The sequence below is a fragment of the Eptatretus burgeri genome, chromosome 14 (genome assembly GCF_056783735.1).
Source record: "Eptatretus burgeri isolate ZD-2024b chromosome 14, Ebu_testis_v1, whole genome shotgun sequence".
In the NCBI taxonomy this organism is placed as follows: Eukaryota; Metazoa; Chordata; class Myxini; order Myxiniformes; family Myxinidae; genus Eptatretus; species Eptatretus burgeri.
In genome coordinates, this window is record NC_140974.1 from 55,860,579 (window position 1) to 55,884,644 (window position 24,066).

Genomic DNA, 24,066 nt, shown 5'->3' on the forward strand with positions numbered 1-24,066 from the left:
AATGAGCGGTTGCTGAGAGAGACTCAAATGAGATTTGTTACCTGCATAGTCCGTGAGCATCAGCTGCAGCTGTATGGATATGTGGCTCGTTTTCCTGACGCTGATCCTGCTCACCAGATTCTCTCAGTGAGGGAGCCATGTAAGTGGAGGAGGCCAATGGGCCAACCACGTGCCTTGTGGTTGCAGCAGGTTGATCAGCATCTCAAGGAGATGGGGATGGGCCAGGTATCTGCCTGGGGGATGGTCAGACGGAGGCCTCTGGAGTACCGGTGGAAAGTGGATGCAGCGATGCGCTGCTCTGGCGCATGCTCTCATACCTGACCTGACCTGATATGAACCAGTCTGAACTTCTGGAGGATGAGCAGGAGGGCTGGGGTAAACAAATTCAGGAGCAACAACTACCCAATCAACAAGTGACTGAAAATTTGTCTGTCTGTGAGCAGGATATCTCAAAAAGTTATGCACAGATTCGGTTGAAACTTGCTGGAAAGGTTGTCGTGTGGAACCCATTTCATCAATTTGATTCACGCATCTAATATATTAAGCTGAGTTTGTGTCTGTAGGTTCGGGTTAGGATTAGGGTTAGGCCTTTCCAGCTATGACAAAACTCAAGAATCTTCAGTTATGATGGGAATACATCATCCATATTCCCAAGGAGGACCTGAGCAGAGGGTGGCCATTTCAGTTCGTCTAACTTTGCAAAGCGTTCAAGAATCACTTGGTGGAGATAGCTTCTACCTTCTTGGATCATGTCTGTGGAACCGAGTTGGTGTCTGGCTTACAGTGCAAGTGCCTGGCTAAAATCGATATCAGAGTTATACACAATATATGTTTGAAATTTTCCTGTGCAATCAGACTTTCAGAAAGGCAGCTTGTCCTTATTTTCCTCATGTTTCTCAAGCTAAATGTTGAGGTTCTCACTCTGATAGTTGGGGTTTGGAAAGTGTGTGACCTATTATAATCTGCTGATATCTACTGCATCTTGCATAGATCCATCAGTTTTATCATCTTCTTGTTTTCGAGAATGTCTGTGTTGATTACTTTACACACATCAGCAAATGCAACATGATGGGCTTCAACTCTCTCAGCTTGTCTCTATCGTTCCTCATCATTCTTGCTCCACCATTTTGTGGGCTTCTGCTTGTACTTCACCCTGCAAGACCTGTGATATTTCGCTTCACATGCAAATAAATGTTGGCCTCTGATCCGTACTAGCAGTTTCTCATCTCCACTCTGCTCAGCCATCTCCAAGACAGATTTCCAACCATCACATTCAAAGTGACACATTCCTTCAGTTGTCCATGTCCAGTTGTCCAAACCTCTGATAACATTCTCTGTAATATCCATGATGCTATATGATGACATCAGGGATAAGTTTGCATTGTTTCTGTGATCCGGTAGATCGAATCCAGAAATTGAGGGAGTCTTTGCTCGCATACCTCCTTCAACCTAGCACGTTTGCTGTCATCCTTACAAACAGATAGTAGTTGAAGTGGTCCATAATGTAGTCCTGGGATATGAACGATACATGACGGTTTCTGTTGGGTATCTTGTCTGACACTTCCATCATCCTTACAACGCTGGTTCTCCAGCAGTCTGTGTTGAACTTCTTGCTTCAGATATCTTGTGCTGTATATGAATGTGGATCTGAAAATGGAAGACAAGAGAATATCGAAGCAAAGTACGCTGTTCGAGCTGTGATCACATTATACATTAGCATGAGATCTGTTTCATTTCGTTGTCAAATGGAAAGTATGAGGCAACATCTCATTACCATTGAATAGCTGTTTGTTTTCTCTGCAAAAATAAGGAATACTGAAGATTTGGATAAACCGCCTTAGGTTTATAAGGGAAATAAGGTTGTAGCCACTCCAAGTCCACAAACCGAATCAATGGACATGATATCAACCTACAAAACATACAGAATGAAACAAGAGAAAATAAGATTTAATTTGAGGTACAAGATGTGAGTATTCATTCATGTTGAGATTCCTAAAAATCATGTTTACTCTGGTTCGGATTTCACGTTCGACGCACAACCGCGATTCTCATTTTGATGGTATCCCCCTTAAAAGGGCACAAATACTTTGTGCATCCCTACATTTTCCATACTTAGAACATGTCGAGACCTCAGAAAAATGCACGGTGACCTTATCTGGCCCATGGCCGATACTAATATTCACTCTAAGTATGCACAGATGGCACCAAATTGTAAATAATCGTGCCCCCTGTGCATATATAACCCACATACCGTGATAATCCAGTTTTCCACCCTTCAGTCAAACAAAACCTAATTTTTTGGGGGGTTCGACATCTTATAAAACTGCGCATACTTTCCATGAATCGAGTCACATGGAGGAGTTTGATGCATTACAAGTATCCCCACACATTGCCCTACATGCCAGAGAACAAGAATCATGGATTACTGATAACCAGGATGCCCAAGGAGGTATCGTCGGTACTATATAAGGAAGATCCAGTCTGCCATGGACCGGTGGATGATTACCTTCAGTGATAGAGCGAGACTGTCCAAAGACGTTCAACAGATGGTTGGAATGACACACAGTGGTTCCAGGTCCCATGGTAGCAGGGGCTCAGAAAGAATGAAGAAAGATGAGGACGATTTCCATCAGCTAGAAGTTAAAATTAAGCGGTTTTACCCATTCAATTGGAAAGGTGACAAACTTGTATGCATTTCCACCAACGATGTAACAAGTGAAAACATCCAACATGACTTACTAACAGCCTCAGAGCATGGCACAGAACACTTACCAAGCTTGTAGTAGATCGGTTGCTCCCAGGTGCACCCAGAAATCTCCGTGATACCGTTTGTAAGAATAAGTCAAAAACGTTCACAATTTTGAACATGGTGAACGTCACTACATCCACCGGCAAAAGCAAAACCATCATAGCAGACCCTGACCTATTTCAGACTGTTCATTGATGCAAGTAGTGGTCACCAGATAGACATCAAAGGACTACTACAACATGAATTAGTCCCAGTCCCTCTTGCTATCGCAAAAGTTAATCAGGAGTTACGACCAACAGATAAAGCAAATTTGTCACTTGCTGTGTGACATTGATGTGGAGAAAGACATGCCAGAAACAAATCAACCAACTTGTGTGATTGTGGAGGGTATGGTGGTGGTTCAAGCTATCAGAAAACCAACTAATGGTAGAACTTTCGGAGACCAAGCAGACAGTTTTCTGTGGTCATGCCCGAAGCTACCTGAGAGACTCTCAAACAAGACTAGACGTTTTCTTTGATGACTATTGAAGGAAGTCCATCAAATCAGGGACAAGAGTGCATGAAACTACCAAACGACGAAAGCCGATATGTATAGTTTGTGGGCCGGCAGTGCATCTGCCATCTGTATTGCATACTTTCATATCGCGAGACGAAAACAAAGTGAACCTCATTCATTTATTCTGGGATAAACTCCTATTTGAAAGGATAATGCCTATCAAATCAACAGGAAGTCAAAGTATCAGGTAGGGATGAATCCCAAGCTGTATCATCTTCTGAGTGTATTATTGATCATCTCAACTCCACTCACGAGGAGGGTGGCGCAAAAATTGTTCTTCATGCTTATGATGCAAATGAGCAGGATTTCCAAAGAGTAGTAGTGTGTTCTCGAGACCGACATACTATTACTGCTGATACATCATGACACTGCACCGGAAGTGTGGATGAGCAGTGGGACATCTAAAGAGAAGCAGTTCTATCCAGTTAGTATTGTGGATCCCAAAATAGTCAGCAATATCCTCGGCACTCATGCTTAACAGGAACAGACACAACAATTCAGTTCTGTGGGTATGGCAAACTAACAGCTTGGAAGACATACCTGAAGTATCCCAAGCTACTGAAAGATCTCGGTCGCAATCTTGACATTGGTATGTCTGATTTTGAGAAGTTTATCATCAAAAAGTATAGTCCAACAATGACAGCTACATGTATGAATGGTCTATGTGCAGAACTTTTCCATTGAATCAGTGACCCTGAGAATCGACCACCCACTCAAGACTGTTTGTCTCTGCACATACTACATAGCCACTACTAATCTATGGTGTGGCTTCAGGCCATATTTGCCAAGCCAGAGCAACCCCTACCAGAGAAAAGTGGGTGGGAGTTTGATGAAACTGAATGCACCTTACGCCCAAAACGAATGACACTGGATCCTGTTCCATCTGGCCGGACGGAACTCTTGATGGGTGTATGCAAAACTACCTGAACATTTCGCTGTACATGCAAAAATCATGGCCTGCCAGGTGACCCCACCTGTGGATACAGAGAACAGTGCCTGAACAACCAATAACAACTATCAGGGCAGGAAGAATCTGATGAGGACTAACAGGTGCTGTCTTGAGGACTAACCCCCTTTGATCAAATATCACCCAGCTTATAGTCCCCATTTGCCAATCATCGAAAAAAAAAATTGTTATATAGTGTCATTGCATATACGATAAATATTCCAAATGATTAATCAGTGATAAATGGGAAATAGTTTATTGGTTTGGGGACAATAAAATGACAAACAGCATTTTCAACCCAGCAGACATGATGCTTGATTTGTTCGGTATTCTGAAAAAAAATAGGGAGTTACATTGCATTTGTCTAAGTTAGGATATGTTGGTTATGAATAATCCATGATTCTTGTACTCTGGTATGTAGGGTAATGTGTGGGGATAATTTTGAAGAATCAAACTCCTCCATGACACTAGATTCTTGGAAGCAATGGGCAATTTTGTAAGATGTCGAAGCCGAAACCGAAACAAAATTTTGGCAAAAAAAACTTAGTTTTTGGTGAAGGGTGGAAAACTTGATCATCACAATATGTGGGCTTTATATGCATAGGGGGGCACGATTATCTACAATTTTGTGCCATCTGTGCATATCTAGAGTAAATATTAGTACCTGTATGTAAAATTTATCAAATCTTGAAATATCGTGAATCGCGTACATGACGAGCCACATGAATATGCTCATAAGTTGGTTGTGGAAACCTTCAGAGAATGACAACTGGGCATTTTTAGTCCCCAAAGGTTTCCCCCCCCCTTCCCCGCAGCCAAATGAATAGCTTTTAGGTATATACACTGATGCGTGAACCATCCATCCATCCATCCATCCATCCATCGGGACCATACTCTGTGCAGAGCATTGGTGCTGCCTAAGCAGTCTCCTTGGCTATTGAGCACAATCTTGGAAGGGTCACCACTCAAACATAGGATACCAGCAAGCTGGCACGGAAGGATGACAGGTCGAGTTAACCCCACCTAGTATTAATTCAACAGCTGAGCGGGATTTGAACTCGGGACCCTCGGATCCCAAGCCCGCCACCCTAAATGCGTGAATGGAATCACAATATAAGCCGCTTTATTGAAGTTGGTTCCAAACACAATTGGGTGTGAATACCCGGATAAGATAATTTTTTTTTAAATTCACAAATGATTCTTCACGATTGAGAGATGGGGCAAAAACGATGATACAGCAGGATGTTTTAAAATTTTCTTCACCAATTATGACAAAACTTGGTGGGTGATTTTCGGAAGGTTACAAGAACAAGCCGTTTATATTTGGTTTCAGGTCCGGATGCAGATCCGGCCTATCAGTGGAATACAAAATGTAAACTGTTCAGCCTGGCAGATGACTGCGCTCGGCCGCATGCCATTCTAGTTTGGTTCTATTTTCATCCTTACAAAACCAGTGAGATGCTTTTGGACATGTGCAAAACACCACGGTGAAAGTTTGTAGCTGGTTTGAGATTTGAACCCCAGTTCGACAGCTCAAAGAGGAGTCAACACTACTAAGCTATGGTGTGGCTCTCCTATGTCATACACATAATGTGACATATTTACATAATGTGTCAACCTTGACATATGTCAAGGCTCTCCTACCAACCTAATAATTGAGCTATCCTGGCAAACATTGATATTTGTTTCATTCCTCAGATACTCAATCTTCCTCAACCATAATGACAACAATGACAACAATAACAACAATGACAGCAACAACAAAAGCTTCTTCAACACCCACAACTATCTCAACAACAAGAGGTTCTTCAACACCCACAACTATCTCAACAACAAGAGCTTCTTCAACACCCACAACTATCTCAACAACAACAAGAGCTTCTTCAACACCCACAACTATCTCAACAACAACAAGAGCTTCTTCAACACCCACAACTATCTCAACAACAACAAGAGCTTCTTCAACACCCACAACTATCTCAACAACAACAAAAGCTTCTTCAACACCCACAACTATCTCAACAACAACAATAGCTTCAACGCCCACAACTATCTCAACAATAACAAGAGCTTCAACACCCACAACTATCTCAACAACAACAATAACAACAGCTTCTTCAACACCCACAACTATCTCAACAACAACAAAAGCTTCTTCAACACCCACAACTATCTCAACAACGACAAGAGCTTCTTCAACACCCACAATTATCTCAACAACAACAACAACCAATTCAAAAGGTGAATATGAAATTGTTTAAAGATACAAATGTTTAAACATGATCTTTATCAAGTACGGTATAACATTGCTGGAGATATTTCATGAGGTTTTATCAAACCTCCATTTTTATTCTCACAAATCCAAAGAAGGGTGACAGAACACAACTTTTTGCCATTGGCAAAACTGTTTGTACCTAAAATGATCCATGAATCATGGAAAATGAATGAAACAAGAAAAGAAAGCCTGTACAGGTTAACAAACAAGATCAAATTCATTAAGTGACCTCACTTGAGTAAAATGTTTTACAAAATCAGGAAGATTAGCTTGTGCTGTGACCCTGTCGTGGCAAATTGACGAATATAATGACCATGTGACATACGTCGTGCTTGTTTGTTTTGTTTGAATATTTGATGCAAGTACGTTTTGTGACTGATAAGTGAGTATAGTAGTAATGCCAATTGTAACTTACAATGCAATGATTGCTTGCGATGTAAATTGTGTGGATGTGTCATTCCGAGGACAATGGTACGAGGATCGTTAATAAGCATTGTCAATTGAATTTTGAGCATTGTCTATTATGTGTATGACCAAATCAAAGGCATTTTCAATGTTGCCAATGATGAACTATCTCCAAGAGGTTTCTACATGCAATATGTGCATGTGAACACAGTATGTGCATGTGAGACATTTATTAACAATTGAGAGATTGGAGCTCATTTATGTAGTTATTGTGAATTATCCATGCCCACACACATGTGACCATTGTGTGTATGAGAATGAGGGCCATTTATGGTAACACGGTCAACTATGGTTATGAGGGACTCAGATATGAGGAACATTAGTCGATGTGGCACACATTTCCATGGCAGATGTTTGAAATTTGTCTTTTATATCATGACGGATCTTCACCAATGATATACGATTTTGTATGGCAACACGGGATTCCTTTAACTGCAGTAATTGGAAGAGCACTCGGAAGAGTGCATACCTCCACCAAGCTGATTAGTTTACGTTTTGTATCCTACTGATAGGCTGAATTCGGACCTGAACTAAAATTTAATCAGCTTGTGCTTGTCACCTTACCGACTCGTCCACCAAGTTTTGTCTGAATCCATAACTTTTTTATGGATTTTTTTTTTTTTATGAATGTCCATAACTTTTTTGAGATATTTTGTTAACAAACAAATAGACAGACAGACAGGGGTGAAAACAACCTCCATCCATCTTCGGTGGTGGAGGTAATAATTGTATTTGTATACTTAGAGTGAAAACTTTCCAACTGCATGAGTTAATATTCATGGTTTAACAATTTATTTTCCACTCAGGTGAACTCGCTTAATTAATTTAATCTTGTTTGTTTACCTGTGCAGGTTTCGTTTTCTCGTTTCATTCATTTTGCATGATTTATGAGGCATTTAGAGAATATTTTTGCCTGTGGCATTTCTTGAACTTGTATCTTTGTGTTTTCAATGTCGACAGACATAACCTATATGTGCTTACTTGTATGTACAGTACAACTCGACATAAGTGAAGTTAATTTTAGAATGAAACTAAATACAGTAATACATATCCTGTACATGGCTGCATTATCAATGAGCAACTTATACAAATATAAATATCATTCAATTTAATACATAACCATGTGGAGTATATTTAATTTCAATGTGTTAAATGATGCTTGGAAAAGTAAATACCACTGCTGAGTGACATTGGGTGGAGCGTTAATAATAAACAAAACTACAACCAACTTCAATTATAAGGGACATTTTGATGTATTTTACATCTTTAAAGAGGAAACCACCTACAAGTGACCGTTTTTATGTTAATGAATGGTCCATCTTAACTGAAGTTGACAGTATATTCATTACATCACTATCAGGTAAATATTGATAGTTGTGCAAATATATTTTCTCTCTTCCTTTCCCCTTTCACCTCCTTTTGACTGCATAACTCTGTCATAGCTCACCAAGTGGCTCATTGATGTTGCTTTCAAATGCCTTTCTCCGTATGCTGAGTGCACTTGCTGTGTACTTCATTTACCTGTGCATGTGCGCATTGTTCTACATAGTTGAGATCCATTTATATTCAAAGTTCTCTTCACGTTAAGTAAACATTTTAACACCTACTTCGCCAATGATGCCTTTGACTCAGCCATGTTATTATCCTTATTATTATTGTTCATATTGTTATTTTATTTAGTGTGCAGTTAATATGTTTATATTGTTACTGTTATTGTTAATACATTTATATTATTATTATTATCATCATTATGGTTTTACCATTATTGTTATATCATTATCAAGTGACGGAATTGGCCAATTAATTTGTGGTTGTCATTTTTACTGATGATAAGTGTGTGGACCAGTGACTCTTAGCTTATACACTGCCCACGTGTAGGTATACCTGTATACATCCAATTTTCTCTAAATGGCCCTCAGGTGAGTATTAAGCAATACTAGCAGCCATTACGAATGGGGTTATGCATCAAATAAAGGTCACAATTGGGCCTTGAGGGTGTCAGCGGCAGTATCACATGTCACACTTGAAGCCATGCTCAGGAGAAATCACATATGATGCCCCAAGATATAAGTTATAAAAATCCATGTGCAATGCACATACAATTTGATGGCGATTAAAAAAAAAATCGGACAGGCAATGAGATACATCATTCATCCATAAAGGCTCATTTAAGAATCTTTATTAACTAAATATGATTGTGGCCTAACTAGCGGCCTCGCTAGTTGTGGTGGGGTCTGTCAGAAGCGAGTTCAACATCGATGAATTTACAACCATCACGCCACGGAAAGGCACAGAAAACACGAGAGGGAAGAACATCTTTGGTTTCAGCTTTTGATTGAAAAATCCAATAACCAACACTCTCTTTTCCTTTGTGATGAAAGTTAAAAAAAAAAATTAAACATAATTGATGTTGACCTTGTTATGCCTTACATTATATTACTATTGCACTTTAAGGTCCCAATTAGTGATAATACATTTTTCTAAATAAAGAGAGAAGAGTAATGTAAAACTAAAACAGCGAAAACTGTTTGGATATACACCCCAGTATTACCTCGGCCCACAAGGACCTGCCAACATAATGGGCATGCTGAACTACTATTTTATTTATATAATGAAAGCAATCGGTTCAGTCGAAGTTGAGATCGAGATTTTGCCTGTAATGATTACTGCTTTAACCTTTCGTTGATATTTTATGATCTCAGGCTGTGAGTACCATTGATAAATTATGAGGCCGAGCACATAAGAAAACACAAGTGTCCTTGCGAACTAATTTCAAAAACCTAATTTTATTCAAAAACCATTCAAAAAAAAAACACAAAAACCTCAAACTGCATTTTATTATTTCCAAAGGACCAAATAAATGTCTTGGTTTCTATTCACGTATACCGTAATATTCTTCAAAACTTTTGAAAGCCAAACCGCTGAGTATAAAGCAGCCGGAATAACGATGGTGGAAGATAAGAGTGCCAGAAGGATGGCGTGACAAAGAGGGGGAGAAATAAAGTGTTGTGATAGTTGCTCAATACTGTTATTGCAACTTCACTTCAGAAAAGCAAATGCGGTCGCAAGTTGTCCTAAATCACATGATCTGAAGGACTGAGTGCTAACTAATAAACGGATGTATCATGAGAAATGAATTTTTGAAGAAGCGAAGCAAAGGATGGAAGGGGTGAAGGTTAGGCATCATTTATAGTGTCGAAGTTGTGTACAAACTTTATTTCTGATCGGTTCTGGACAGTCCAGATATTTTAGGTGATTTGTACCTTCACTTACATTCGCTGTATTTCAGGTTGCCAAGTCTGATGTTCCTTAAATAACTTATAAGAGTTCAAGTGGGTTTTTTGCCTGTATAGTGATCTCACCTCTGAAGCCATAGCTCATGATGCTGGAAATGTAGCTTCAAATCCCTGAGACCAGAAGAAAGACTTGGGCCAGAAACCGTTTCGGCCAGGCGTTCCCACAAGGTGAGAATAATTGAGCCAGAAAATATGAGGGAGAGAAGAGAGAGAAGAGACAAATGTCCTCAACATTCAGGCTCGAGAATGAATGTCCATGATGTCTACGATTGTCTTTGACCTGCATTCGATTTATGTGTACCCCTCCACAAATCTTAGAACAATGTACAGTAAATAAATTAATTTTCCTAAATTAAAAATTAAATGTGATACTTCACTGACAAACCCAAATAATTTTTTTTCGATCAAAGAAGAAAACAGAAATATTATTATATCCCTGGTTTGGTTTTTATGAGATGCCTGTGCACAATGGAGACGGAGACGGAGATGAAGCCTAGTGTTGGCTTAGCGTTTAGGGTGGCTGGCTAGGGATCTTGGGGTCCTGAATTTGAGCCCCTGAAACTGTTGAATTAACAGCAGGTGGGGTTGACTCAGCATGTCATCCTTCTGAGGTTGGTAAAATGAGTACCAATGGACTGGTAATAGGAGCACAGCAGCACCCTCTGCCAATGATGCTTCCTGCAGCCTTGTGCTGCATATGAAGGAGGAGAGGGTGAGGGAGAGAGAGGGAGAGGGAGGGAGAGGGAGAGGGGGACGGAGAAGGAGAGGAGGTGGAAGGGGGAGATGAGAGGGAGAAGGAGGGAGAGGGAGGGAGAGCAGATGGCAATGTATGAAACGATTTTCAATGTGTTTCAAAAACACATAAATCAACAAAAATGTTTTTGTTTACACCTTGTCTTTTTCCTTATATTTGTGCAGTGGCTGCTCGTATACATCTTGATCTCGACTTGAACTTCACTCGTCAGTACAAAAATCACTCGTCACCACAATACAAAGACCTGTCCACTCGGTTGGAGAAAATTGTGAGTTATGCAACCAGCCGAAGCTGAAAATGAAATTATTCTTGATCAGCATTTATAATTGTTTAGTGATTTGCTGAATGGATAATTAATTGTTTGATATCAAAATGTATGATTATTGAGTGGTATGCTTAATAGATAATTAACTGTTTCATATCAACATTTGCCAATAAGAATAAGAAAGCCATGTATGAGGAACAAGTGTAAGGGAAGAGGAGGGCATGTGCACAAACCAGCTACACACCACACGTCCCTCCAAGATGGGTTTCTGATGTTAATTAAATAACGAGCAAATACCACCCGTCACTTTGCTGATGGAGATACTAAAGGGGATGGGGGGGGGGGAAGAAAAATTGGAGAGAAGAGAGAGAGGGGTGGGGGAGAGAGAGGAAGGAGGGGAGGGGAGCGAGGAGGGTTGTGGGGGAAAGAAGGGGTGGGGGAAGGGAAGACAGATGTGTGGTGGAGCATTAATTACAATTCACACTGTCTCATCAAAATTATTCTGCATGGAATAACAGAGAAGATGGAAACAAAATAATGTCTGAAATCCATTTTCTACTGGTTATATGATGAATACAGCCTGGAGACAAATACTGCCCCAATGCATCTGGAGAAAAACACCACCCCAATGAGTCCAGAGACAAACACCGCCCTGATGCATCTAGAGACAAACACTGCCCCGATGCGTCCGGAGATAAACACCCCCCTAACGCATCCGGAGACATATACCTCCCTGACGCATCTGGAGACAAACACTCCCCTGATGCGTCCAGAGACAAACACCTCCCTGACGGATCTGGAGACAAACACCGCCCTGACATGTCCGGATGAAAACACTGCCCGACGCGTCTGGAGACAAACACTGCCCCGATGAATCTGGAGACAAACACCACCCTGACGCCTCCCGAGGTGACAGAGCATGAACCCCTCGCTCAGGGTGATGGAGCATGAACCCCTCGCTCAGGGTGACGGAGCAAGCACCACATGCTCAGGGTGACAGAGCACAAACCACATGCTCAGGGTGACGGAGCATGAACCCCTTGCTCAGGGTGACAGAGCAAGCACCACATGCTCAGGGTGACGGAACACGAACAACTCGCTCTGAAATGACGTGGTTTGCAAAAGCGTCCTCAGTGAGTGAACAATTCACTCAGAAGGAAGTGGCGCAGTACCGGCATCGAATGTAAGGCATTCAGAAAGTGGCTTAAGCACTCATGCAAGCACGCCAATTAAATTGTTGATAAGGAACGTTTGGCCAGGGTGTTGATTCATATCATGTAGGATCCCTTTAACTTTAAAGCTGGTCTTCAATGCACACGCAGCAGTTAATGCAAAAAATGAATTCGTTTAAATAATGAGTTTATCCACAAAAGTGTTGCAGCTTAATGCAGACCAACCCTGGAGACATCGCAAAGTTCAATCGCCCGTGAAATAAACATTGCAGATAATCCGCCATCTTGCCTGCTCGTCTGTGCATGCGTCACATTGTACATCGGTTCGTGGTCCACGCAAACGTTATAACTTTTTTTTAAACATCCGTTTTTCACCAGATTTTCTTTGTTTCCCTTTCGAGCACCTAGTGAAACCTCCAAAAACATAGCCACAGAACTAACAGACGCTATTGATAAGCAGTCCCTCTGGAGGACAAGGTGCGATGTCTCGCAGTGAATATGTTAAATCATATAGCTCAATGAAGCTGGTTAATTTTGGCACATTCCTAAATTTTGGTTCACTCAATATCATTCTCCAAACAGTAGAAAAAGGTAAGTTTAATGCTTTGGAAAATTCAAATTTTCTCATGCATCTATGGAGGAGGAACATAGCCTTGCTTGCTTAAAGTAAATCGGTACATAGGCTTAGTTATAAGACTCGTTATTTATTTAAATTATCAGATTTCATGACATATTTCGACACTTATTTAGTCCGGACGATATCCGATCCTCAAAACTAACATAACATTTCGATGATATACTTTAATTCGTCGGTGAGAGTAGATCGTGGAAAATCGTATCATGTAATGCATGAAATCGCTCCAAGCTACTAATTTGAAAATTATAGTACGGTACTTACAAAAGTGATGTATAGAGCGATTTGAAGCTATGATGAACAGGCATTTTTTTCGATAATATGACTGAGTAAAGTGAAAAAACTTTACCATTAAGAAATTGTTGCGGCCTGTTCCAAGTCAAGGCATGGTTGAGCAGGCCAAAAAACATGGCAGCTTCAGACCCCAGTGAGATTAACCAGGAAATTCCTTAAGACCACACAGAACAGGTGGCCAAGGATAACCTGATGAAAGATTTCATTAAATAAGGCCGTTAATTATCTTTAAAAGGGGTGTTTTAATTAACTCAAACACCCAATTTTCACTCTTGCATTTCCTTGGTGTTTTCTAAGTTTGCATGCAAAGTTTCAGGCTGATAGGTTTCATGGTTTTTGAAGTTATAGAGGAGACACGCTGACATACTGACACACACACACACACACACACACACACACACACACACACACACACACACACACACTTATTCATATAGATGTTCAATTTTGTTTGCTTGTATTTTCTTTTTACAGCTAAGGAAGACGTACGAGAAGTTGCCGGGATTTCAACGAGTAAATATTACAGGATTCAGGTGTGGATGAAAAAGTGCTTTTTTTGTTTCATACCAATGATTAGTTTTGATCATAATTGAATAATTTTCCTCAATTAGGCACCTTTCCTTAACCTTCCTTATCCTCATAACTGCACTGGGCTGGCAGGATGGCCTAGAGGTACGCACACTCATCTCTAATGTGTCGAGCCTGGGTTTGAATCCTGACCCAGCTGTAAAGTGTCATCCATGTGTTTCATAGGCAGGGTGATTTGTAAATGTGTGTGCCGTCCCTCGGATGGATGTTAAACAGACATCCCCTCTGATGGCATTCGTTAGTGGACGTTAAAGATCCCATGGTGTCCTTCGTGAAGACTAGGCAAGCATTCTCCGGTACCATGAACAAATTACAAATTCCTGCCCGAACAAGCAGGGCCATTTCATCAGCAGCACAGCCTTGCCCTGCAGTTACCCTGCAGCCTTGTGCTGCATATGAACAAAGAATAACTGCTGTCTATTTTTTTTCCATTGTAACAACATTCCTGTCCCAACCAAATTTATGCATAACTTGCAGTTAGGTATCCAATTTCTTCGTGGATCAGTCACAACTTGATATTGTTATGGTTGTGGGGGTAGATGGAGGAATTTCATTGCAAGGTTAATAAATAGTATAGAATTGTTTGGTCCGTGTGGACGTGTAGGAGACATCTCGATGTAAATTAAGAAGGGAAACTGTGAGCTTAAGTGTTACTTGTCACCACACGGGGGGGGGGGGGTCGTGCTGTGTTAATTGGATAGGGATTAAGACCAATGTTTTGCAGTATGTAATTGCCCCCTGTGACCTTTTCCCCAATGTTTTTGTATTTCAAGACTGGCGATAAAGGGGGCTCACATCCTTAATACAATGACAACCGAGCTGCATGACTAAGCAGGCAAGAAGTCCCGTCTCCAAGGGTGACGGCGGGCGAACCATGCCCCGGGGTGGATGATTGATGGGTGTGATGTCAGAAGCGAAGAAGAAGAGCAGTTGGTTTTGTTTGGTTGAGATTGATGTGAGGGACACGGTCGAGAGATGACAGAGGTAGGAGATGGCATGTAAGATCAGGGCATTACAGCTGGCTTTCCTTCGATGCTTGAAGAAGATGGGACGATTCTCGTATTCATGGTGAGGCAAATTGGCTTGCGTGGCAGAGCAAGACGCTGGCCATTGACTCTTGGCTGGGTCGTTAGAGACCAACCTTGAAGCCTCGTGTATGTCACCGAAGGGAGCGGTGCCATTCTGTAGAGGGCAGCGGCGTCGGCAAGTGTGATAGAAAAATAAGCCGCGTGGGGGTTGGTGAGCCCTGGTGTTGAATAACCGCCTCACAAATTATCACACACACGTTTCATGCCAAGAGGGCAGCTCGGTGCCATTTTGGGCACGTCTTCCGACACAGGACGAAGCACCTCGATCCCAAAGTTCAATAGAGTTCAAAGTTCAAACATAAATGCCAGAATAAAGGGGGGATTTTCTTTTGTTTCGTTTCCCCTTGTCTGTATTAAAGTCCGTGTGTGGAGGAGCCTCGACTTTAGACTTTAATTGACCTCACGTTTTATTATTACATTTTGAATTATTACCCTTGTAAATATTTGATCAATTGTCATTAAATACCCGTGTTTATTTTTAGTTGCTGATGTCGGTGTATCTATTGTGGGTTCGAGTACAAAGCCCTTGTGATGTGCATCCATCTGCTCCGTCCGTGCCGCCCTTCCCTTCCTCGCGTGCCATAATCTCTGAGGATCACGTGTTCGCCACGAAGGAAAATCGCTTAGCGATCTGGCCTGGTTGGTGTTAACCGCCCGTCCACCACAATTGTGTCGGGGTGATGAAACTTAACCGGCCAGACCCATGACAATATTTTCTCTTCCGAAAAAAAAGACCTTTTTTTTAACAAAACAAATTTATTTTGTATCAATTTGTATGATTTTTCTCCCGATGCTGACCCTATAACCTCTACTCTCACCCTTCTCTCCCCTGTTTTATCATCAGCCCCAAATTCAAAATTCACTAATGATGGTCTGTGAGATTAATAATTATCTGGTCACCAGTTCCGGTTAATAGAGAAGAATAGCTAGCTTCAAGAGCATCATAAGGCAAACAATGCCTGCTGAACCTGTTGTTTGCTTCAAATGAAATTCAACCTCCAAGTCACAAGAGCTGTGTATGTGTGTGACAATGAGATCATCCACTGACCCAGTTGACATACTGTAGAGTAACCAAACTGGTTCTTCAGTCGTCAGACAGACGTGGGTGATGAAAGGAATGAGGGCGATCACTTGTGTTCGGTGGAAAGATGTTTCATTCGCTGTCTTAAGTCGCATTCTTTGATGACAATCATGGTCTCCACATATTTCAAACACGTAGATGTTTCTATGATGGTCACGAAAAGCGACTGTTAAAACCACCTTTTATTGAAAAAGCAGCATTTGTTTCACGTTTTCCTTTTTACATACAAGTTGTTGTCATAAAAATCCCAGGCTGTCGTGTGATAACAAAAAAAAACCAAAAAACCCACAATCTGGCATAAGGAGGTGCCAAATCTGATATCTTGCCTCTTTACAAACAATGTCACACGGAGCGAAGTTCTTAATCAGGAGAGATTATTTTGGAGTAACTGAAAACTGTTCTCAGATGTTCGGATCCATCTTTTTCGATACAAGGTTGGTACCCGGATGTCATATCAAAGAAATGCACTCAATTTTGCATCTTCACTGAAATCGATTTTACAATTCTCCACTTGATGAGACATTAATTAAATTAATCATGACCCTCGCCAGAGGTGAGGAAACTGCATTTGGGTCGGTTTGTTTGTTGGCTGCTCTTAGAGCACCCTTATTCTGGACATTTCCATCTGTCTGTCTGTCCACGAAACTTTGGTCAAGCCTAGGGGCTAAACCACTCAACCGATTCCAATGAAATTTGTTAGGTAGAACCAATATTTCTGGGAATCGTGTGCTTTCGAATATGGGACCCCGGGCCCTAGCAACGGCCCTTTAAAGTGGTCAAAAAATCGAAAAAAATCAAAAATAAAAAATAAATAGGAGGAGATAGGTTTTGGGCGAGTACATGTCGAACATTTCAGAAACGGTTAATTGCGAATATCTCGAAGAGAAAGAGTCTGATTTTGATGAAACTTGGGTGAAATGTGTACAATGTGGCAAGCATGTACACAAAAATGCATGGTTGCTATGCACACCTCTGTTGCTTAGCAACAGCTAAAATACAGGGACCTGTTTTTTTTTGTGCCCAAGGAGAATGTCTTACAGCATCATATAAAAAAATAAAATCTTTAGCGAATAGATAAATGGAATTACCAGGGCTGCCATTTGTTAGAGTCTTTTTGGAAACATGCCTGAAATTTCACAAGGCGGGTTTCTGGGCGCAAACTAAGAGGGCTGTGATAATCATATTTATTGTGCTAAATTGATTGATAGCATGTACATGAATATCGGCTAGTCGCGTCGGCCAGCTTTCTATCTAGAGCGAGCAGCCATGTCTCCTACCGGCTTGTTTGTCTGTTTTTCTGTCTGTTTGTCCACACAGAGCTTTCGTGTTTTTCTCTGCAACTGCTTGTCAGATTGAAACGAAATTTTCACCATTGGTGCGACTCCTGATATAGAACGTTTTAATTAAAATTATGACGTCATAGCTCACGTGGTGTGGCAGCCATATTGGAAAAACGGAAAAACTTTGGACCTCTGTATCTCTGAAACCACACCAAGGAAAAAATTGAAACTTGGCACATAGCAAGTACTCCTCATGGGGAATGAGTGATTTGTTAAGATGTCATAGGTTCCCTTGTTATGACGTCATAATTGCATATGTTGAATGACACTTGCGATCAGTATGAAAAATTTTGAGGGCCACCGAAAGATAAAATGGTTCACAAAGAAAAGTCATGATGTCATCAGTCACGTGATTCGGCAGCCATATTGCTTTTTTTTTTAATCAAAAAAAACCTTCAAAAATCTTCTTCTCTGAAATGGCTGAACAAATCGAGGCAAAACTTTACACATATGACCACCTGTCCATGAGGAACAAAAGGTTCACACATATGATATCATAGGTCACATGGTTTGGCATCCATATTGGATTTACCCTAAAACCTATAAAATACACCACTCAAAAGAAGTCCTGGCGAGGGTCTGCAATCTCTGATTGCTCTTTTTCGTGTTATCATGGTGAAAGGTTTAAAACCGAAAAAGCGTGTTTTTCTTCATTGAAGAATGCAATCATTCCACTTACCATCTTTTGGAATGTCACCAATGCAATGACAGAATGCTTTTAAGAATGCAATATACGTACTTCAATGCTGGATGGCATTCATTTCTTACATACCAGACAATATTACCTGTTGAACTGCTTCAAGCTGGTGGGCCATAAGGTGTTCTACCAAGCTCTGCAATCTCAGAGAGAAGTTTGCTTCTAGATTACAGCAAAACAGGACAAAACATTATTCTCACCTCAAGGTCCAACCTACCAAACATAATTTCTCCAAAACAATAAATATAGCATCTATGCTTCATTCTCTCAAGTGTACCATTTACTCCACTCAACCTCTTCCTTTTCCCCCCATCATGGAAAGTCATGGGTGTTGAACTCTTTCATACCTTCCTCTTTACACCCTGCTCTTAAGGAGAGTGAAGAATTTCAAGCTGATCTCAGAACCTCCTTCAGAAAAAGGATTTAATCTCAAAACATTTACTTCTGCTCTTCACAGATTCAACTCCCTCCAACAATTCTGCACGAAAGAGTACCGAACGCACACAGGAATGGGGCAAACATCAATCCAATTCGAAAGAAAAAGTAAACTAGAATGGCCCTCAGTAGAGCGCATACCTCGGCCAGGCTGAACAGTTAATGTTTTGTATCCCACTGATAGGACGGATCTGTATCCAGACCTGAACCAAAATCGAATGGCCTTGTTCTTGTCAGCAACCCAACTCATCCACCAAGTTTTGTCATAGTCTGTGAACATCTTTTTTGAGATATCGTGCTATATATCATTCTTGGCCTTTGTAAAAATAAAATTAAAAAGGAAAAAAAAGAAATGATTCCTGGGACATCCTGCTCTCCATGCAGGGATAACCAGCGTCTCAAGGTGTCATTTGTTTGTTTCGCCACATGTGCCCATGATGTACCCACACACAAACCTTCCTTCCTTTTTTTCTTCTTTTTTTTATGTCACAAACCTTCCTAGGAGTTCCCTGAATCTACCGTTATTGGTTTCATTGAAATGCATTAATCCGTTCTCAAGTTATAACACGACAAAGAAACAAATAAACAACCAGACAGACAGACAGACACGACTTCTTTTATAATATAGACTAGTGGGGCACCCGTGGGAAACCCACGGGCATAGACATATATGAGGGAGGAGAGGTAGGGGAGCTAGGGAGGAGAGGGAAAGGAGGTTGGAAGGGGAGGGAGAGGAGGATGGAAGGGGGGAGGGGAGGGGGAAGGGGAGGGAGGGGAGGGGGAAGGGGAAGGGGAAGGGAGGGAGGAGGGAAGGGGAGGGGAGGGGGAAGAGGAGGGGTTGATTCTGGCAGATGTGATGTACAGTTAAATGGTACACACATTGATGGGGGAGGAGATGGGGGAAGGGGGGGGGTAAAGGGGGAGGTTAGGGATGGGAGAAGAGGGGAGGGAGAGGAGGGCAGGGTGAAGGGGGAGGGAGAGGAGGGCAGGGTGAAGGGGGAGGAGAGGGTGTAGGGGGTGGGAAGAGGGGGAGCTTAGGGAGGGGAGGTTGAGAATGGGGAGGTGAGGGGGAGGAGAGGATGAAGGGGGAAGAGAAGGTGAAGGGGGAGGAGAGGATGAATGGGGAGGAGAGGATGTAGGGGGTGGGAGAGGGGGAGGCTGGGGAGGGAAGCAGAGGGGGAGGTTGGTCAGGGGAGGAGAGGAGGGAGGTTGAGGATGGGGAGGAGAGGGGGAGGTTGGCGATGGGGAGGAAAGGAGGAGGTTGGGGTTGGGGGGAATGGGGAGGAGATTATGGAGAGGGGGAGGGGAAAGAAGGGGGAAAGGAGGAGGAGCTGGGAGGAGGAGAGGGGAGGGTAGAGGAGGAAGGTAAGTGGGTGAGAGGTGAGAGAGGGTGTGGAGTAACGTAATTCTACCTTGACTTGATTGGGTGAGAGAACCTACCTTGATTGACTTACATCGAACACACTTCACCACACAAATTTAAAATTCTATAAAATGAAATGTTATTAATAAATATTGGATTCCATCGTTTGTCCACAGATTCAATTTATGACGTACAAAGTTTTTCGAAGTATTGTTTCATTAAAGAGTTGGATAAGAGTTATCACTCGCCTGAAATAAACTCTCTCTATATATATATATACATATATATATATACATATATATATATATATATATATATATATATATATATATATATATATATACATATATACATATATATATATATATATACATATATACATATATATATATATATATATATATATATATATATATATATGTATATATATATATATATGTATATATATATATATGTATATATATATATGTATATATGTATATATATATATATATATATATATATATATATGTATATATGTGTGTATATATATATATATATATGTATGTATATATATATATATATATATGTATATATATATGTATATATATGTATATGTATATCTTCTTCTTCTTCCTCTTTCGGCTTGCTCCCGTTAGGGGTCGCCACAGCGGACCAACTGTCTCCATTTCGCTCGTTTTGTTGTCCGCATAATGATTTGGCATAGGTTTTTACGCCGGATGCCCTTCCTGACGCAACCCTGGTCGCCTCTTACGACACACAGGGATATGGTACACCTATTCTAACCGGGGCATACACCGGGCCCAGTACAACTGGTGCTCATTTCGCCGACCTCGGAAGGATGGCAGGCTGAGTCAACCCCCTGGTGTTTTCGACTTGGTTTATATATATATACATGTACATGTATATATATATATATATATATATATATATATATAAATATATATATATAAATATATATATATATATATATATAAATATATATATACACATGTATATATATATATATATATATATATATAAATATATATATATATATAAATATATATATATATATATAAATATATATATATATATATACATACATATATTAGTTCAGTGTCCAAACGGGGCTTGAACTCAGGACCTTTTGGGTCCCAAACCACTGCCCTAACCACTGCGCCAACACCAGGCTTATATAATATATATATATATATATATGTATATATATATATATATATATATATATATATATATATATATATATATATATATATATATATATATATATATATATATATATATATATATATATATATATATATATATATATATATATATATATATATGTATATATATATATGTATATATATATATGTATATATATATATATATATATATATGTATATATATATATATATATATATATATATATATATATATATATATATATATATATATATATATATATATATATATATATATATATATATATATATATATATATATATATATATATATATATATATATATATATATATAGTTTATTTATATATATATATATATATATACATATATATATATATATATATATATATATATATATATATATATATATATATATATATATATATATATATATATATATAGTTTATTTATATATATATATATATATATATACCCCGGAACATGAAAAAATATAATTACATTACACTTCGAACCCCAACTTCATTTGTCCCTCAAAGAAAACCCTACCCTCACTCTTCGACTTCCCCTACCTCCTCTCCTTTCCTCTCCTCCCCCTCCCCTACCTCCTCTCCTTTCCTCTCCTCCCCCTCCCCTAACTGCTCCCATCCCCCTCCCCTCACTGCTCCCATCCTCTCTCCCTACACACATCCTGTCTGACCAGGTACCCAGATACATTCAAAACGGCATCACAACTAATTCCCAAGCAGGGAACCCTATCCTCACTCTTCTAACCCACCTCCCTCCTCTCACTCTCTCACTTCTCCACCTATCCTCGTTCTTCCACTTCCCCCCTCCCCACATCACAACCCACCCAGACACATTGAACACGGTTATTTAAATGCATTTTTGTTGAGAAACACCAATGTTCGTCCTATTTTCTCAACCTTTTGCTGAAACTGAAACTTGAACCATCTTAACGGCTACAAAAAATGAAATCAGAACGTGAATTCGAGTTAAGATGTAGTAGCCATGTGGGACTCTGAATGGATTCTATATTTCAGGCCTTAATTTCACTTAAAATGCATTTTTGTCGAAAAATGAAAATTTTCTTCAAGTTTTTATTTGCATGCAAAACTTATACCATCTTCGCGACAACAAAAAATGAAATCAGATATCGAATTAGAGTTAAGATAAAACCATGAGAGTGCAAGAAAGTGCCAGCCTTAAAAGGGGCGAAATGAAGCAAACAAAATGGCGGCGATTTGATTTTGTAGCCATTTCCTGAATATGGGAACTCCTGCCCTGAACTGAGAAGCCCCTCTCCATATGGACAGACAGACAAGCTGGCACAGATTATATACAATATATTTTGAGCTTTCAATACAATCTGGCATCCTGCCTTGCTCTCCAAACTCGCTGTCTATGGCATCAAGGCTAACTCCACACATAGCTTACTGACTACCTCTACTCTTGTCGCCAACATATGGCTCTAAATAGGATCCTTTTATCTCCTCTCCCTGTCAAGGCTGGAGTGCCCCAAGGCAGTGTTCTGGTCCCAGTCCTTTACCTGATCTTCCTCAACAATCTGATTTGATGACCTGGAAAATCTTCTTTATCTCTTTGCTGATGATTCCACCCTTTGTCGTGACATCCCTCATCATTCCGATAGACAGGCAGCAGCCTCTTCCCTCTCTGCAGATCTTGAGGAAATCACAAGCTGGTCAAACACTTGGAATAGGTCTTTCAATCCTGATTTCTGTCTCTGTCTCCTCTGTCTCTGTCTCTGTCTCTGTCTCTGTCTCTGTCTCTGTCTCTGTCTCTGTCTCTCTCTCTCTCTCTCTCTCTCTCTCTCTCTCTCTCTCTCTCTCTCTCTCTCTCTCTCTCTCTCTCTCTCTCTCTCTCTCTCTCTCTCTCTCTCTCTCTCTCTCCCCTCCCATCTATTTTTTTTAATATAATACACTTGAAGAAGTTCAGTCACATAAACCTTTGGGTCTCACTACCAGCTATGATCTTTCTTGGGCAAACCACATTTCTAATTTGACCTCGAAAGCCAGTTTCCAATTGAGAATCCTCCATTGTGCAACATCCTTCCTTGGCACACCTGAGCTGTCCACTTACAAAGCCTTCATCTGCAGCTTGATGGAGTACCACTCTCTCTTGTGGGCTGGTGCCCCTGGCTCACACCTTGTTCAGCTTGATACACGACAAACCAAGGCCTTAAAAAAATCATTTGAATTTCCTGTGTTTACGCCCAGCCCATGGGCGTATCACTTTCACATCACAGAAAGATTGGCTGGACTCTGTCTTCCACCGACTCCTTTCTGGTCTTACAACCTCTGCTCTTCCCGTACTTTGCCTCCTCCACCCCCCATGTTTCTGCCAGGTGTACGTCGCCCACCAGAAACCCCCTTCTGGTGAAATTCCTCAAATCCAGAATCACTGCTCACCTCCACTCAAGTCATTCTCCTTCCTGCTTGTGGAACCAACTTCCACATTCTCTTCTACTGTATATCATTCAGCGATCCAGGTGTTCAAGACAACTATTCACAGCAATCGCCTATCCAAAGCCACTCTATTTTGACCCTGATTACCCCCCCCCCCTCCATCTTCCTCTCCCATAAATCCATGTCTTTCCAAATTCCCAGAAAAGACAGCTGTTCGTCACTATCTCAGATCATCCCCAATCCAAGACCATGATATTTTCTGTCCTTGTTAAACTCCTGCCCCCCACCCCGCCCCCGCCCCTCTACCCCCACCATCACTTCTCTTTCCAAATTTCCAGTTTTCTCATCTTTAGTTTCCTTCTGCATACATCTTGTCCACCTTGTGAGTCCTCCCCTAACCCTCATTCCTCCCCACATCCCTTATTTGTCCAAGTCTCCTTCTAATTTGTCCCTCAAC

General features: G+C 40.6%; 1 protein-coding gene across 2 annotated transcripts in view; it reads left to right on the plus strand.

Moving 5' to 3' along the window:
- The window catches only part of LOC147013248 (adhesion G protein-coupled receptor F3-like), a 156,025-nt gene that overhangs the window by 41,291 nt on the left and 90,668 nt on the right, over positions 1–24,066 (plus strand). For both annotated transcript variants that reach the window (XM_085854927.1, XM_085854928.1), the window contains 3 exons: positions 5,950–6,492; positions 11,206–11,309; positions 13,881–13,939. In XM_085854927.1, the coding sequence (XP_085711053.1) occupies positions 5,950–6,492; positions 11,206–11,309; positions 13,881–13,939 (706 nt within the window). The remainder of the gene's footprint in view (positions 1–5,949; positions 6,493–11,205; positions 11,310–13,880; positions 13,940–24,066) is intronic.